Source organism: Cryptomeria japonica, chromosome 7, assembly GCF_030272615.1.
Source record: "Cryptomeria japonica chromosome 7, Sugi_1.0, whole genome shotgun sequence".
NCBI lineage: Eukaryota > Viridiplantae > Streptophyta > Pinopsida > Cupressales > Cupressaceae > Cryptomeria > Cryptomeria japonica.
The window spans coordinates 114158399-114172884 of NC_081411.1; the positions used below are offsets into that span (position 1 = coordinate 114158399).

The 14486-nt window shown below is 35.3% G+C and overlaps 1 protein-coding gene across 4 annotated transcripts in view; it reads right to left on the reverse strand.

The window, feature by feature from the left end:
* The window catches only part of LOC131061225 (magnesium/proton exchanger), a 165849-nt gene that overhangs the window by 105283 nt on the left and 46080 nt on the right, over positions 1–14486 (reverse strand). For all 4 annotated transcript variants that reach the window (XR_009110518.2, XM_057994762.2, XM_057994761.2 and 1 more), the window contains 3 exons: positions 4773–4891; positions 4367–4524; positions 1092–1228 (listed from right to left, as the gene is read on the reverse strand). Coding sequence is in view for 3 of the 4 variants with exons in the window: in XM_057994762.2 (XP_057850745.2) it covers positions 1092–1228; positions 4367–4524; positions 4773–4891 (414 nt within the window). In the remaining variant the exon portion in view is untranslated. The remainder of the gene's footprint in view (positions 1–1091; positions 1229–4366; positions 4525–4772; positions 4892–14486) is intronic.

Genomic DNA, 14486 nt, shown 5'->3' on the forward strand with positions numbered 1-14486 from the left:
ATTCTATTTTAGAAAGATCGTCTTCGATCTTCTCAGCAGTTTCTTTTTAGAAACTTGCTATTCTTGTAAATAACTTGTATTATTTATGAGCGTTTTGCTCATTCTGTTTATTCAATCGATTCTTTGAAATCCATTGCGTGTTTTCGCACTGTATTATTGTCATGGAAATCTCTACACATAAAAAATTTTAAAAATGAATAAATTTACCATACTATCAACGTTACATGCATAATCAGCAATAAAATAAACAAAATAATAATACAACTCTGAAATTGTATAATTTTATTTATGATGTATAATTTAGGTTAATTCGGTTCTGGTTTATTTTGTTTTATTTATTTTCAGGGCTTTTAGCAGGGCCCTATGCAGGTTTTTCCAAGAACTGTAGGGCCCTTATAGGAAATACCAATGTTGTAGGAAAAGAACGGGCATTTCTGAAGAATCCAGAACATTTCCAAGGAGAACAAGCACCAAGATTAGTACCAGAAGCGTTTTGGTTTGGCTTCAGAAGATAGTTCTAGAATCCAGTGCTCTGTATCAGGATTTCTTTCTTCCAACCTATCACTCTTTCTTTCCAATGGAGAGATCTTTCTATCGTAGTATACTTTATAGATATTTGGTCATAAAAAAATGCATGCATTGATATACATACCAATCCCTTTGCATCACACCCATGTGTTCACTTCATTTCAGGAAATTATCATTGTATATCATTGAAGCTTATACACCAATCTCTTTCCATTAGACCATTCTTATTTTCTAGTTAATTCAGATATGCATTTAAGATTTTAGATTTACCATATAATTAGCCAAATTGCTATTTCCTTGCCCTTAGAGATGGCTTGAGAAAAGTGTAAATGATTTCCCATTTCTAATTCACTGGCTAAAAGATATTGATGACAGACATAGCATTTGTTCCAACAAATTGCAGTTTGTACTCTTCTAATATCATTTTATTCCCTGTGCATAATCTCATTTTATTTCCCCAAATAAAAATAGCTCTAGATCATTATGTCATGGTCACCAAGAGCCAAGTTACTCACAATAAGATTAAAACATTTTTCAGTAACTGTTTACAGAATCTAACTTACAGTGAGTGCATCCTTCAACTGTTGAAGGAAGACCAAATAAATTTTTACTCCCTTTCTACCAGCTGGAACATTGAGATCCCCATCCAAAGAAAAAGTTTCAATATTTTCTCTCTGACGTACAGGCTCAGAGACATTATCTGCACAAAATTCAGAACCAAGGATATATAACATGTATTTGATAGAAATAGATGCAAAAGTATGTCTTGGAAGCAATGAAACGATACACAAAACATCTGATTTCTTCCTTGTAGTTTCATGAAACCTGCAATGGAGAATTATAACTTAACTCCTGCTCAATTTTAAGCTAAGAAACCCCTCATCATTTTCTAGTTCCATAATGAAATCAATAAAATTTCAATGTTACTAAGATATTCCGACTCAAAATGTATACTAATTGGCAGCTATATTCCATGGCATTTCTTGTAAAACCACCCCCTAATTTTTTTTTTTAAAGTTTGCCAACAGGGATATCACATAAACATCATAATAGAGTTTCTTTATTGGAAATATTCAGTTTGAAGTTTAGGAACATAAATTGCTGGAAGAGATTTCATCAAGAATACATATGAACGTTTAAAGCTCCAAATATCAAAAGCAACATTAAAAAAGTTGTTTATTTGAAGTACCCTGGAAACATGCTTGAAAATGACATTCCAATTCAGAATATATTGCCAGGGATTGAAGATTCAGTTGCTGTTCAAAGGCCACAGAGAATGAGCCACCTTCATACACCTTTGAAGTCCCTTCCTTAGTTTGTTTAGCATACCCAGCTGTAGCCAATGATAATAAAGGGTTCCCAGCAAATTAAACCACTTAAAAACCAATCAATACTGATTTAATTAAGGCCTATTTGGCTCAGAAATTCACAATAGACAGCCCCACACCTCAGTCCTAGCGCCAGGGCCTGGGACAATTCACTCAGAAATTAGCAGCAGCATTCATATGTCTCAAACCTGCTCCAAAACACCTGCAACTCATACCTAGTGACTAGTGGCCACTTCCCTTAGGTGGCAGTCCTTGAAAATTCCAAACATCCCTTTTAAAAGTTTCATGCCCACCCCAAAATGCATGTTTGACCAGCATAGAAAAGGCAATTCAATCTAAAAAATTAATAACTGCAGCAACAAACCTTAAACCTGTCCAAACATGATGGCCCAGGTAAGATGGAAATAACCCACGAAGGATTTGAAATTTCAGGAGTAACATCAACAATTTCTCTTCACTACAAGGGTTCAACCTTTACTTAGGCACCCAAATTGGCCGAACAAGAACTTCAAGAAAACTCATATAAAATCACCAAGAAATCTTTGCATTTGGAATAGGAAACAAATCCCAAACTCTGAAATCAAAACACAATGTAAATTGGAAATCCTCATTTCTTTCAAACCCCAAATTTCAAAACTTTTTTTAAACTCAATGTGTTCCCTAAATGAAAACGCCAAACCAGCTAGGATGGATCTTTCACCATCGAAACTAGTGCAGATTGATGAGGATTTGCGTTCTTAATCAACTTTTGGAAGACCTCAATGTTAACTCCGATAACATATCTATATGTGTGCAATCCTGGATGAAAAGAATGAGAGCCAAACTCCCTTTATATAGAATTTGGAGGGAATTAGGGCAACTTAAATTTTCAAATTATATAAATTTCCCACAAAAGGGCCCATTAACACTTTAAAATAAGTTAACTTCCCATATTTCATTACCCTGGGTATCCAACTTGGGAATATAACATCACTTTATAATATTTAACACTAAAGGAAATATTAAAGCATTACTTTATAACTTCAGTACAAATATTAAAATAATTCCAACCATTTTACAAAAGGCCTTACCAACGCACCAAAAATAGAAAACAATCATGCTGGAACATAACTGAAGCTAAAGAATACTACCAGGTGCCAAAACGAGCACTTACTATAAATAGTAGCATTCTCCAAGAATTGTGGAGAACAACCCAAAAGGGCCCAAATTGCTGCAAAGAGCGTTGCCAACAACAAGATCGCCAACTGAACACCAAAACTGATGTTGGAAGCAATGAATGTTGAAACTGAGCTCTCCAAGAAAACTGGAGTCCCCTAACCACCACCGAATAGCCTACAAGAACCCAAGAATAGGCTATTGCGAAGCACTATCTGACTAGGTCCAACAAGGGGGCATTATTGTCCTCCCTACCCAAAATTGCTTGTCCCCAAGCAGTTGCGAATCTGGATGCTATAAAATCTGCTCACTCTCCAAGTAGCATCCTCCATTGGCAAGTTCTTCCACTTCACTAGATACTCCCCGATAGTCCTTTTCGCAAAGTAAGCTCCCTGTCATCAATCACTACCATTGGAATCAACACCAACTCACCTTCCTCATCCATAGGAAGCAACTCTGAAGAGGGAACCACATTATACCTAAGAGCCTTCTTGAGGTGAGATACGTAGAATAAATTGTGCACCTTGCTACTCTCAAGTAGCTCTAACTCATACGCCACCTCTCCAATCCTCTTGGAGATTCTAAATGACTCATAAAGCCATGGATTCAACTTCTCCACCCACTCTTCTTGAGAGTGAACTGTCTATAAGGCTGCAAATGTAAGTAAAACATGTTCCCCACCTTAAAAGCACACTCAACATGGTGCTAGTCTACAAACAACTTTTGTTGATTTTGATCATGCTGATTGTTCTCTCAAAGATCTCATGATATCCTGACTCTACTGCAGTAAGTCTTTTGCTTTAGGCACTCTGTTGCGAATCAAAGTGTTGAGGACAATTAAAAGAAGACACCGATGCGAGATAATTACAATATCTCATTCTCAATTAAGTGCAATTACAAGAAGAAATTAGTAGGAGATAATCATGGTGTTAAGGATGCAATACCGGGCAAGTAACCTTGTGATATGAAACAGCTACAACAGTGTTCCAGAAATAATTATAGGTCTAGTCTATGACTGGAAATGTGTTAGGGAGTCATCAAATCAAAGTGAGCTGATATTAATGCTTAATGAGCAATACTGCCTATGTACAAGTTCAGAAATATCATTATTTTTCTTGCAATCTAATTTCAATTACTATAATAAGAAATTTAACATTCATGCTCAGTTTTGATCATTTCTACAATATTAAAATTGAGCATTATCATGCGTTAACATTTTAGGAAACTACATTACATACCCATTTCAACCATTTTGTCAACAGAATAAAGACAATTGAAAATAACCAACAGTAAAATTTTGGATGCACATGATCTCAACTAGACTAGATATGTGCTTTTGACATTTTCATACCTACCAGCTTGTTCGTTAGAATGAATTGAGAATATATCAACAGTACGATTTCGTGGTGCAAATTCAGATAGAGCAGTAGAAGAATCTCCATGACTTCCTCCCTGTAAGCTGCTGTATCTAGTCTCAGCTGGCACCCAGTCTTCTGGTCTATCTTCTCTTGGCCTGTAATAAAAAAGAACTGATTTATGTAACAATTTTAAGAAAAATCTGCTGGAAACTTCTGCTTTATGTGACCAACGGAACTTTGGTAATACTAAGCCCTTGTTAACATAGTCAGATCAAATCACTTTCTCTTATGGGCTACTGTGATTATGTTATTATATTCAAAAGAAGCATGGCTGTGGTGCATAAAGCAATCAATTCTTAGGAGGACCAGGCTAAAAGCCTCTTGTTAAATGTTATATGCATACAATGGAAGTGAGAAATAATGCCACCCTTTATCTTGTGCATATGCATGCAACAAGAGCAAACCAAATTGCAATACAGTCAATCCTGCTTCCCAAATAGTCACCACATTTGGAGTCCACACCTACAAAATTCCAAAGAACCTTACATTAGATTGACATATACCAAACAAGTTAACAGTATTCAGACAAATCCTATCCAAGCAATTACGTATCCTAGTTGCCATAGTTTCATCCTTTAAAGAATCAGGGATTTATATGTAGGAACATATTGGAAACATATGAATCAGGGATTTACATGTAGGAACATATTAGGACCTTAGCAATTAATACATCAGCCCCTTTCAGAACATTATATTGTTGCTCATAGATGAGAAATAAGATCTTATATATTGTTCATATTTTTTCCTTATATGTTTCATCAATATATTACAATCAACTTATTCTGAGTTATTAGCATCATTAGCCACTGTATTTTTTAATATATTACATCTTCTTTAAATGCTCTGCATTTGATGTAGTAAAAAAATGAGAATTAATTTTAGAGTTCAACAAGATATAAAATGGGGCTGGGGGCCTAGCTCAATTGCCAAGAGCTTCTAGTAGTGAAGCACAAGGTCACGAGGTCTAGTCTCCCCCCAGCCCACATGGTACCGGAGGACGTGTCGCGCCAGCGTCACCAGTCACGTTAAAAAGTTTACCTGACACACTGCAGTTTATAGGGGGTGCTATACCAAAAAAAACAAGATATCAAATGACTTCTCAGTTTTGTATCCCTTTATGCTATTTTATTACAACACCTTGTCTGAGCCAACTATATGTACTGCCAATTCAATCAATTGGAAGTCACCTTTTACTCTAGTTCAGATATCTCATATGGCCATCACTTGATCGAATTTACTCCCTCAAAAGGAGTATGACTGAGCATTGAGATTTATTTTCTTCAAAACCTTACAAATATACACTGTATATGACCTAATGTTGGCATAGAAATTGTTTTTAAAGTAACAAGAACTTCTACCTTCAACTATTTTATCTCCATTTGTAACGTCCCCATTTTGAAGAAGAATTAATTAATTAATTTAATTAATTAAGTTGTCCAAGTTATTGATATATTTTATGGATAGCTTGATTAATTATTTTAATTAATAATATTAAGTTAATTATTTATAAAGTTATCAAATAAATTGAAAATTAAAAGATGACTTTATATTTAATTAATTAAATAAAGTGACTAATTAAATATTTTTTCATAAAGTCACTTCTACAAGCTTTTGGATGTTGGGGTAAAAAAGTATTAAAGGAGATGAAGATGAAGCTTCAAAACAAATTTGGAATTGGATTTGATAATTGATTGGGTTTTGTAGAACCGAGAGGTGTCTGCAGACTTGGGTTTTTGGGAACGAAAACTCCCATAGATTGCATATTGAGCATATTGGGTCTTAGCTCTGCAATTTCATTAAGTCTTTTCATTGAGAGTTTAAGATTAGAGTTTTTGAGAAGTCATCCTGAGCCAAATAGAGAATTTTGCCCTAATCAGTGTCTAGATACCGCCAAAGCACTCAGAAGGTCTGAAGGACGAATATCACAATTGCTTTGAGTCAATTCTCACACCTTCCTATTTTTAAGGAATTTTGCTTTTTTTGCTTTTTTGCTTTTTTTATTTTTGGCACTTTGGGACCAATCTGGGAAGTAGCTTTTTTGGCTTTCTTTTAGCCTTTTTGCTTTTTTCTTTTTTCTGCTTTTTTGAAAGTAGAATTAGGGTTTGGTCCCTCGGGTCATAAGATCAGTGCCCATGTTCTCAGAATTGAAAAATTATGCCTCTAAGTGTAACAAGCAAGGTAAAAACCCTAATCTAGGGTTTTGTTCCAGAAGATCCAGCATCAACATAACAAATCCAATTTGAACATGGCAACTCAAATGAATATGATTTGGAGGGAATGGATGGCATGAAGATGAAAATTCATCCAAGGGGAAGAAATGTCCAAGAGAAGACAAAGTCCAATCCAGGAGAAGGAATGGCAGGACCTTGAAGTCCACCCAAGTCAAGCAAGCCAGTGGAATATGGCAAGACTTCCTCAAAGTTTGCCCAAGGCATGATTTCTTGGCCTATGAAGTTCAAACTCCACCTTGTCTAAGCATACTCCAAGTCCGCCTGACAGCTAGTAAAGATGGCAAACACTTGGGAAAACAAAGATTAAAGCAAGGATGGCGTGAGAGCTTCCAAGTCCGCCCATGCACAAACACAAGTTGGTAAACAAGTAGCAAACTCCTACCTACAGTTAGAAAGGATGGCCAAGGTTAAGCAAACTTCTACTTGCAGTCAAAGAGGAAATCCAAACATGAGGTTAAGTCAGCAACTAAAAGCATGGCAAGGGCAGCCTATACCCCGCCTTGGACATGGCCAAACATATGCCAAGTCCGCCTTGGCATGAAGACCTCAAAATCCACCCAGCCATGAAGTATGTCCATGTAATGTCCCTTTTTCCACTCTAGTTGGTTTTGGGGACTGTTGGCCAATTCCGAGACATGTTGGTCTATAAGGGCAGAAATTAGGGTTTCCTATTTTCTAGGAGTAATTTTACAGTTTTGATTTTGGATTCCTTCTGGGTTTTTAGAGAGCTTCGCGATGGTGTGACATGCAACTGAATCTACGGAATTTTCTGAACTTACTATTTTTAGTAAGTGGGGGCGAGGACAACTTATTTTTATGGATTTTAAGAGAGCATCGAGTTGGTGTGATATGCAAACGAATCTGAAGATTTTTCCAGACTTATTATTTTTAGTAAGTTGTGACGGTTGCTCAGAATGTGTTTAAAATGCATTTAGACACTTACTATTTTTAGCAATATGCTATTTTTAGTAAGTGCTATTTTTAGCAGGGTTTCAGCAGGTCAATTCAAATGACTATTTCCAGCAAGTTAGTTTGAGCAGTTGGTCTTCCAGCATTTTTGGAGATATTTTGGCAAGTTTGAGCTTATGTTGTGCGACTTCATGGTTGAGGAAAAATATTTAATAAGTGAATTATTTATAAGGTATGATGGATGTTGTGCAAATGTAAACAAACAGATACCTTAGAAAGAAATAAGTTAATTTTATGAAATAATTAACTTTATTACCTTGGACGCCATAACACACTTTATTGATATTTTTATGAAGTATATTTGCTACCTTGAGGGGGTCAATTTGTTGGAAAATGTTGTTTAAAGTTGGATTATAACTTAAGGCAATATGGACGATTTATTAAAGGGATTGCTTAAGTTATATTAAAGTCATTTTCTCAATTATATGATGGGCGCTCACATTATGTGTTATTTGCATTTTAATAGTGTCTTGTCTAGGCAAAATGGGACTATTTGGTGAAGGGATGAAATGAAATGCAAATTAAAAGTGAATTTGAATGTCATTGTTTAGTCCCACATTGGAGGGAAAAGGAGGTTCGATTTGGGAGAACGTTATAAATAAGTGCCTTGGCCTTCATTTGAGACTATACATTTGCTATGATAACGAAGTGCTATCGAAATACTGTCAAACCCTTGCTTCGAGGGATGCATACCTCCTAGTTCCTTCAGTTTCTTCCCTAATCGTACCATGATGGGCTGCTTGGGAATGTGTGCAAGATTTAATTATTTGCAACTGTTTGGGGGTTGTGGGCAAAGTTGTGAGCATTTTAGTGAGTTCTTAGCTTGCTGGTCTGTGTTTTCCCAGTGTGTGGTTTGCATTTACAAATTTTGAAGTTGTTAGTGTGGAGTACATTCTTGGTATGGCTGGTCTATTTGGTTTGGTAGTGAATATCTTTTATTATTTGCAGCTGTTGGACTTGTTATCGGCACTTGATTTATAATTCTTATCCATTTGTAATGCTGGCTAGTAGTACTAACAACAAGTTTCTTGTTTACTCTTAGTCCCACTGCATAAGTGCAAGAGGCTAGCTTAGCCGCCTATCTTTGGACAATGACATCTCTTAATCTGAAAATCCATATTGTGCATTATAAAGCTGATTAGTAGTCTTGAAACAGAATTTGGCTAAGGCATCAGAATTCTTGTCCATCCGAGATACCTTCCAAAAACAGGAGCTAGAGTGGGAGATTGCTTTTGCCGCTTGCGCAGATGATTTGGACGGATGGGAATATAGGATCAATATGCTGCCACTTGTCACCATGGAAGAGGTCGACTCAATTGTGTCCAGATTCATCGAACGCAATGTTGCTCATGAGGATAAGGATGTCCATTCCTAGGAGATAGCTAATAACGCCACCTGTCCAACATGTATTTGTCTCCAATTTTATTTTTGGAAACTTCATCTAGGGTTGTGTTGTCTTGATCTCTGTCATTGATCTTAGATCGATCTCGGCCATTCATTCATTATTCAAAACTCTATGTAAACTCTCATTCTCTCATTTCACTGTTGTTGTGGAGAGAATTATGAAATTATTGCTTAGAGATACTTGAATAATAAAAGTTCATTTGCAAGAGTTTGCTTTGAAATCTTATTGTTATTAAGTGGTTGCATGGTTGTATATCTTTCTTCAACAATAGAATAGAATAAATTTGATTAAAATAGTTTTACTTTCAAAGTTGTTAGATGAACAAAGGATTTGATAGTTTGGATTGGTGAAATCTTGCTCATACTTTCTTTGGATGGATGATTTCCGTTCAATGTGTAAAGTTAGCCTGAGCTTATAATGTGGATGCTTAACTTCGGCTTTGAGTAATTGTTGTTCGATTGATGGTATTATTCAAGTATGAAAATTTTGAGTACACCCTTGGAAGATTACACTTGCTTTGCGTAATTGTCCTAGTGTGGCGAAACAAAGTATTGTTATTGGTTTCACCCAATCTTTACCGTCTCTTGAGTTCATAGGATTAGCTTAGAAGTAGCATAGAACCTCTGAACCCTTATCTTTTTATCCTTTTTTTAAGAAGTCCAAAATCAAAAAATCAAAAAAAAAAAAAGAGAAGAGAGCATTCATTGCCATATTTGTTTAAGTCTTACCTTGTGAATGACACTGGTCAAGCGTAAGTCCCCCTTGTATTTCAGCACACATAACCAGGGTAGCTATCCATCACAAAGTCGCCCGTTCGCACATATAGACCTTGGAGTCACCTTGTGGTATTTCTCACAATCTTGGCACAAGTAGTGATTTTGTTCGAGAGAGGATAGAATGTCCTTGGATATTTTATTCTAATGTTCGATATATGATAAAATGTACACCAACACCCCCCCCCCCCCTTCTCAGTATAACCGTGTGCTCTTCACTTCATTTCCGTCAAGAAGGGCCATGTGAAAGGGTGTATTTACAATCAGATGAAGTGCACACCTCTGTAGTGACATGCGGTGGATTATACCCAAGGTTGAATACTGCCATTCAAGAAAATGCATATGGATTATATTATATGTATGAGATTTGAGGTATCATTGGGATCGAGGCCGGATACAAGGGATTTTATGCTCATGATACCATTCCTTTAACAACTACGGTGGTTAATGATATTCATAAGCGTGGAGGTGGTATTTTGAGCACTTCAAGTGGCAGTCATGAAACTTCAAAGATAGTATTGGAACAAGTTTATGCAACTCCTTGATCAAATTGAACATCATACATTATCTGCACTTTAAACTAAAACAACATAAAACTTTTCATTGCAAAATAGTTTGAATTTCTCATTTCAAAAATGGAATTACAACCTTTAACCTTTAAGTCTCTTAAGCCAGTAGTAGCTGAAAATTAGTGTTCAAAATTGTAATGTCCCTTTTCTAGCAATTGTAGTGTGATGTTGTCATTAGCCTATTTCTCCATGGTCCCGAAGGCTAACTAGGACATTTAAGGGATCTTGAAGATATTTAGCATAGACAATTTCAGTTTCAAGCGATTTTAAGGTGTTTTGGTGTGGTTTTGAGATACTTACTATTTATAGTAAGTCAGTTTGGGTCAAGTCAAGTTCACTAGTGAATTCTTGAATGGCATTTATGTCGGTGGTAATTGTTTAATACTGGCTAGAGACTTTGATAATCATTTGATATTATTTATTTAACGATAAAGTTAAATTATTAAGTTAAATTAAAATATTTAACTTTATTGCTAGGGGACTAAGGTTTAAAAAGGAAGTTATTTAAAATTAGATGTTCCCTTATTTAATTGCACTTGGGCAAAAGAGATTTAAAATACAAAGAAAGTGTTTCTATTTATTCCAAATTGACTGGTGAAGTGTGTGGGCACTCCTATGAATGTTATAGAAGGCTCTTGAGAGTTCATTTCCAGCATGCTTGGAAGTTTGGTTTTCTAATTAGTTTTATTATTTCTCTTGGAGGATTGGGAGCTTTGTCTTTCAACGGGTTTGAGGATGGAAACCCTTGGGCTTGGAGGCAGTGGATGGAAACCCATTGTCAATTAGAGATTTAGGTATCTCACTTGTGTTTCACATTTCTAGAAATGTAGGTACTATTGTTGTAAGGTACTTTTTTGTTTCTTTTGATCATTCTGCTAGGGTTTGGAGGAGGAATTGAGTTGTTTGTGAAGGCTTGGATGTTTGGTATAAATTCCTCTATTGGCTGATTTGTTTCGGACCTCTGCAACTTCTATATCAGCTTGCTGTCCACTAAATTTTTATGATCTACTTGGCACTTCATTGACACATATTGCATCTAGGGTTTCAACACCCTTTCCTAGGCTTGGACACACATCTTTGAAGGAGTTTGGGATTATTTTTAGCTGTCATAATCTTCAGACGAAGGGAAGAAAATATCAGACCTACATAAGGGGTTTCAGACATTATCTTCAGCCATTGATGTCATCAAATTGTGCCTAAAGGACACATTGAACTTTGGGTATGTTGATGACCCATCTATGTTATGCATTTGCATGTTGTTAACACATTTCTATGAGTTTTGTATGTCTGAAAATTACTGTAACGGACCTGATAAACATTGTACTCAGATCTGATATGACGATAATAAAGTGAAATTGATTGTGAGAAATTGCTGTTTTGGTTTACGCACTTTGTGTTATTAATTATGTCTATTCTTCTATGTTTGGAATTGAATACAAACATCAACCACAATAAAAAACTCAGGAATCAGACATCAAAGAGATAGCATGCCAAGTGTTTGACAAAATGTCAAACCTACTAAACAAAAAAAATCATACCAGAAACAGTTGGGGTTCTTACAGTGGTATTTTTGCAATCTTGTTTGAGTAATTAATGTTATTATGTATGAATGAGAGACTTCTTAACAATCATATGAGCATATGTGCAAACAATCTCAATCAGCCAAAGACATTACTAAGAGCAGAAAACTGTGTGATGAATTGTCTAATCCATTAAAGTAGAATTATTGCAAAAAGATTTGGTTGCAAACTAGGATTGGTCACTACAAAAATCTTCAACAACCAATTGTCAAATGAAGAATAGCAGTGTTGTAGCCAGAAATAATGTTACTCCACACTTCAGGAAGAATGCATAAGCCACTGCAAATTATAGAAATGCCTCCAAATTCGCAATATCCTCTTATCGTGAATAATCTTCAAATATCAACAACAAGACAAGATCAACAATTACAGATTTGGACTTTTCCGCAACAATCCTCCAATACGTGGAACGCATGATGAGAATGAGAATTCACACTTGAACAGAAACAAAACTCCAACAAAATGTATATTATCACTTTCAAATAAAGTCGTAGGAATAACTCTCCATACCAAAGATAAACTTTATAATGTCCCCACTTTGAAATAGAATTTAATAATAAATTATAATAATAAAATTAAAACATTAAAAATTAAATTAAAATATAAAATTAAAGAATTAAATATGATTAATTAAAAATTAATTAAGTTGTCCAAGGGGTTGAGCTTAATTGGTTAAAACAATGGGTTCTCACTGTGGAGACCCAGGTTCAACTCCCAATATGGACATCTAAAATGAATTCTAAGCTGTGACTCTTGGCCTTCCATAAAAATGGGGAAGGTCTAGGGTCAATCTAATCAAACATAATAATAATAATAATAATAATAATTCAAAATACTGCAGCCTCGGCCTATTATCGATCAAAAAAAATAATAATAATAATTAAGTTAATGAAAAGTCAAAAGACATGAAAGGAAAATTTGTGAGTCCCTCAACAATGTGATATAAAAGGGAGAAGAGAACCTCATTTGAGAGGAGGGATAATTTGGAAATGATAAGTGCAGATCTGATTTAAATAATAAGTGCAGATCTGATTATGAAAGGCTGTGTCCCTTTCAAAGGGTAGAAATAATGAAGAGTTGCAGTCTTTCAGAGGGTGCTAATGGTGAAAGGGTATGTCTCTTGCCAAAGGGCATACATGATGAACAGGTGTGACCTCTCCCTCAAATTGAGAGATATAAAGGGAAGCAATCAAAAGCATCTAGTGACGTCACAATGGATCAGATCAGATCAGAACTGTTATTAAGTTACAGGCAGTAACATCATTGTTCTTGGTGGTATGCATGGGATATGTTTAATAAGTATGCTTAATATATGAAGCCCAATAATATTCTTATGCGGAATTGATAGTAATATTAATATGGATTGCAATATGTATGACAATCATACGTAATTTCACATATATATTCATAATACATAAGAAATATTTATACTTATAGTCTAAATCATGTTATTACTGTTCGTATTTAAGAAGATGGGAATGAGATGTTCCAAAGAGGGGCAGTCTAAATCCAAGCAATAGGTTAAGTCCCAAGATAGGGTGGGGATCAGTGACCCATAAGCCTTGAGGGTATAGACCCAAGAAGGTAAGGGCTTGGATCTGTAAACTTTGAGGGAACCTATTGTAGTTGGTCTCTAAGCGCTTTGGTAACATACGTAAACCCTTATCCCTTAAAACTGAAATAGTAGCAAGGTCTGATATCTATATTAAGAAATGTGAATAATGAAATTGATCATCTAATGAGGAAAATAGATAAGCACTTGATAATAACTAATTGAAGAATATCAATCAATTTTAATATATTGAAATAGATCAGGTAGAGGACATTACAAACTTCCACAAAATGTTGCAAAAGCTCACGCCACACAAGGAAGAGACCCCGCTCATGCCAAGGATGAAGGCTAACGCCAAAAGATATTGTAGTCGCATACAATGCCTACTATTATGTTTGATGATATTGGTTATCTGCCAATGCATTAATTAATTGTATTAAGTGGGTTGTCAGTTTTGGGTAGTTATAAGCATCAGTTGGTTGATGATTGTGTTCCTCTTGGCAACTATTGGGTCCTTTAAATATACTTTGTACGTCAAGGAAGGGAGGAGAAGAGAGTGGGATCAACTGTAATCCTTGGCCAACCATCTCTGGTCTTCTTCTTTGTAATAATTCATGTGCAAATAAAGATATATTTCACTCCTGTATCTAGTATGCATTGTAATCTATATAAAAAATTTCTTATATTTAATTTATCAGATATAGGAGTAAAAAACAATGGTTTTCATCCTTTAGCTAAAGACTGAACCAAGTTCAACCTATTCAAACTAGGCTTTGTAAAAATAAAATGTCAAGAATGCCCTAATTTCTCCAAAAACTCCTTTTATACACACTTTTAAGGTAACTAAAATAATCTCTTATATTTCACTTTTCCCCTCAATAATAAAATAAAGCGACTTTTCCAACTCTTTTCATTTGATATTTCTTTTTCCATTTAGTCACCTTTTTGAACTTAATATTGAAATTTCACCTTGAGAGG